The sequence below is a fragment of the Eucalyptus grandis genome, chromosome 10 (genome assembly GCF_016545825.1).
Source record: "Eucalyptus grandis isolate ANBG69807.140 chromosome 10, ASM1654582v1, whole genome shotgun sequence".
Lineage (NCBI taxonomy): Eukaryota > Viridiplantae > Streptophyta > Magnoliopsida > Myrtales > Myrtaceae > Eucalyptus > Eucalyptus grandis.
In genome coordinates this window covers 3,854,707-3,858,174 of record NC_052621.1, presented here as the reverse complement: position 1 = coordinate 3,858,174, position 3,468 = coordinate 3,854,707, and the positions used below count along the sequence as shown (strand labels likewise).

Genomic DNA, 3,468 nt, shown 5'->3' with positions numbered 1-3,468 from the left:
AAGGAGCTAATTAGCTCACGGTATCACCTTGATTTCAAGCAAAAATGTATTCCCCATTAGCCAATTCGAAGCTTAATTAGGATTGCAAACGTACTGTAACTTTGCAATTTGTGTAGCAATGCATCATCTCATTCTTCACAGTCATTTGACAGTCAAACAACCATCCTTTTACAATCTCCCAAGTTTTGAACTCGGATGGTATTGGAGAGTTGTATAAATTAGTGACGTCCCATCAAAATCATGTGGATTGACATATTGTTCAAGATGTTTCACATTGCAAATTACTAGTTTTTGTCCGAGGCATACGTTGCAAATCAATATGTACTAAGGAGCAAAAGCGCCATTAAATTGAGATTAACCGGTCATTTGGCTCGTTTCAAGACATTGGATTTTAAACTAATAATACAGGTTGCAGGGCCTCCCCACCCCATTTAATCAGGTGCACAAGATACTCTTCTTGACCAACTCAATGGAGCAATTATCCCCTTCATTTTTGTGTGCGAACCTTCGCTGAAACCCCCATCACATTTATAAAAATACACTCAGCAAAAGATTCACACCAAAAACAAATTAAAATAAATAAATAAAAGAACATGGAAAGTCCTTTTTTTATTTTCGCCGTCGTAATGGAAAGCACTTGTATAAGTAAGCCTTTGTCTGGTTCTCCGTGTCCCTTATAAATAAAAAAAATAAAATAAAATAAAAATAAAATAAAATAAAGCAAAGGAGGTTTTGAGAGAGAAGGTGATGATGGAGGGGGGGTAGGTGAAGGCTTGACCGAACCACCACCTTCGCGTTCGCGTATAGGCTTGGTCCCAAAGTCTTCTCTTTTACTGTTTCTCTCCCTCCCTCCCTTTCTCCCTCCCTATAAAACCACGCCTACCTCTCTATTTTCTCTCAGCTTGACGTTCACTTTCTCTCAAGCGAACACCAAGCTTTTGTCTCTCTCTCTCTTCCAGTTTTCCCTTTCTTTTTTTCTTCTTTTCTTGTGTAACCGGAATAGTAATAAACCGTCGAGTCAGAAACAGAAGCCGAGCGAAACAAGCGATCGAACCATGCAGGCTCTAGCTCCGTCGACTCCCGCCAATCTCCGGGCCCTGGTTCGGCCGGCGCCGCCCCCGTCCCGGATGGCCAGGGCCGTCCGGTGCTCCTTCCGGTCCGACGCCGTCTACTTCCCCAACTGCGTCGGCCACTGCCGCGCCGACTGGCAGAGCTCCTGCGCCATCCTGTCCAGCAAGGTCCTGTCCCTGGAGCAGCCCGCCGAGAAGAGCGGCGGCGGCGCCGACCACGTCGCCGCCGTGAACGGCCACCGGGCCGCCGTCGACCTCAACCTCGTCCCCATCGAGACCAAGGACAGCCCGGCTCCGCTCGTGCCGGCCCCGGTGCCGTCGGCCCCGGCCCCGCAGCAGCCGAAGCCGCTCTCGATAAGCGACCTCTCCCCGGCGCCTTTGCATGGCTCGCTGCTGCGCGTGGCCTACCAGGGTGTCCCCGGCGCGTACTCCGAGGCGGCCGCCGGGAAGGCGTACCCGAAGTGCGAGGCCGTCCCGTGCGACCAGTTCGAGGCCGCGTTCCAGGCGGTCGAGCTCTGGATCGCCGACCGGGCCGTGCTGCCGGTGGAGAACTCCCTCGGCGGCTCGATCCACCGGAACTACGACCTCCTCCTCCGCCACCGCCTCCACATCGTGGGCGAGGTCCAAATGCCGGTCCACCACTGCATCCTCGCGCTCCCCGGCTCCCGCCTCGAGCGCCTCTCCCGCGTCATCTCGCACCCGCAGGCCCTCTCGCAGTGCGAGCACACCATCACGCGGCTCGCCCCGCAGGCCACCCGGGAGGCCGTCGACGACACCGCCGGCGCCGCCGAGTACATCGCGACGAACCGCCTCCCCGACACGGCTGCCATCGCGAGCGCGCGCGCCGCCGAGCTCTACGGCCTGGAGGTGCTGGCCGACGGCGTGCAGGACGACTGCGGCAACGTGACCCGCTTCCTGATGCTGGCGCGGGAGCCCATCATCCCGCGGACGGACCGGCCGTTCAAGACGAGCATCGTGTTCGCGCACAACGGAGGGGAAGGGACGGGGGTGCTGTTCAAGGTGCTGTCCGCCTTCGCGTTCCGCAACATCAGCCTGACCAAGATCGAGTCGCGGCCGCACCGGAACCGGCCCATCCGTCTCGTCGACGACGCCAACGTCGGGACGGCGAAGCACTTCGAGTACATGTTCTACATCGACTTCGAGGCCTCCATGGCGGAGGTGAGGGCCCAGAACGCGCTCGCCGAGGTGCAGGAGTACACCTCCTTCCTCCGGGTGCTCGGAAGTTACCCCATGGACATGACCCCCTGGAGCCCTCCGCCGCCGACGAGCGGCGGCGATAGTGATTGATCGGTCAAATTTTATTTTATTTTTATGTAAAAGTGAAAGAAGAAAAGGGGATGTGATTATTGACTGCACAGAGAAAAGACGGCTATTGAATTGTAATTTAATTTTCTTCTTGTTCTCTCTCGGGAAATATTTCATGTATTGATATATACTTTTGGGTTTCGACCAACCACCAAGGAGAAGAAATATTGGTGAGGGTATAGAATGGGATTTGAAACGATCGATGGTTGACGATGTCATGTCGAGATGGGACTTACCGTTTCTTCTCCCTCTGTCGTTCTATGTTGCTTGGGACGTGAAAGACAGGTACGCGGAGCGAGAGGGGACCGGAGGATGTACAAACATAGAATGGCTCAACTCAATTGCCAGCCTTGTTCGTTTCTTCTTGATTCACCTAACATTTGGTCAAAACGAGAAATGACGAGCTGCAATTCCGATGGGGATAATACCCCCATTCATAGGTCCGAGATCCACGTCTATGAATTGAAAGGTCCGAATGATCAACTCTGCAATCATAGGCTCCTCCGGGAGGCATCGAACATGTAGTGCTCTAGAAGGATGTTCTATAAAAAGGAATAAGTTGCATTAGGGATGGGCATAGACTCGACCAACGTAAGCATTGGAGATGCTGCGCTTTAGAGGATCGTCATTAAAGAACAATAAATGGATGGCAAAGAGAACCAAAAATTTTGCGCATTCTTTGATTGATTTATCCATCCAGCACATCAATATCGATGAGCTCAATCATGACAAAAGTTTCTCGTTTAAGACAACAGCCTCCTCGTGTTACGATCTGGTGTGGTCGCCCCAAGTGTAGGGAACATGTGGCTTGTACTAGTACGATAGCCGACTCAAATGGGCAAAGCTCCAATGCCTAAGGGCGCACGTACAATTCGCACATACTTTGTAAGCAAGAAAGAGAGCTGGTCTTTGGAAAATGGTTCACTCGATTGTATTAGTCAATGGTACAGCTAATGCACCTGAAAGGGGGAGCTATCCGAATATGATAGTTTGAGTGGTTTCACACCGTAAAGGATTTTACGAGCATTATCGATCCTAACAAGATTAAATGTTACAACTGGTCAAGATGACG

General features: G+C 52.1%; 1 protein-coding gene across 1 annotated transcript; it reads left to right on the top strand.

Annotated features, from left to right (window-relative positions):
* The first annotated feature begins 912 nt into the window (after positions 1-912).
* LOC104421260 (arogenate dehydratase/prephenate dehydratase 6, chloroplastic) lies at positions 913-2,592 on the top strand. Its single transcript, XM_010033154.3, has one exon. The coding sequence runs from the start codon at positions 1,056-1,058 to the stop codon at positions 2,376-2,378; it is 1,323 nt and encodes a 440-aa protein (XP_010031456.1). The 5' UTR covers positions 913-1,055; the 3' UTR covers positions 2,379-2,592.
* The last annotated feature ends 876 nt before the right edge of the window (positions 2,593-3,468 follow it).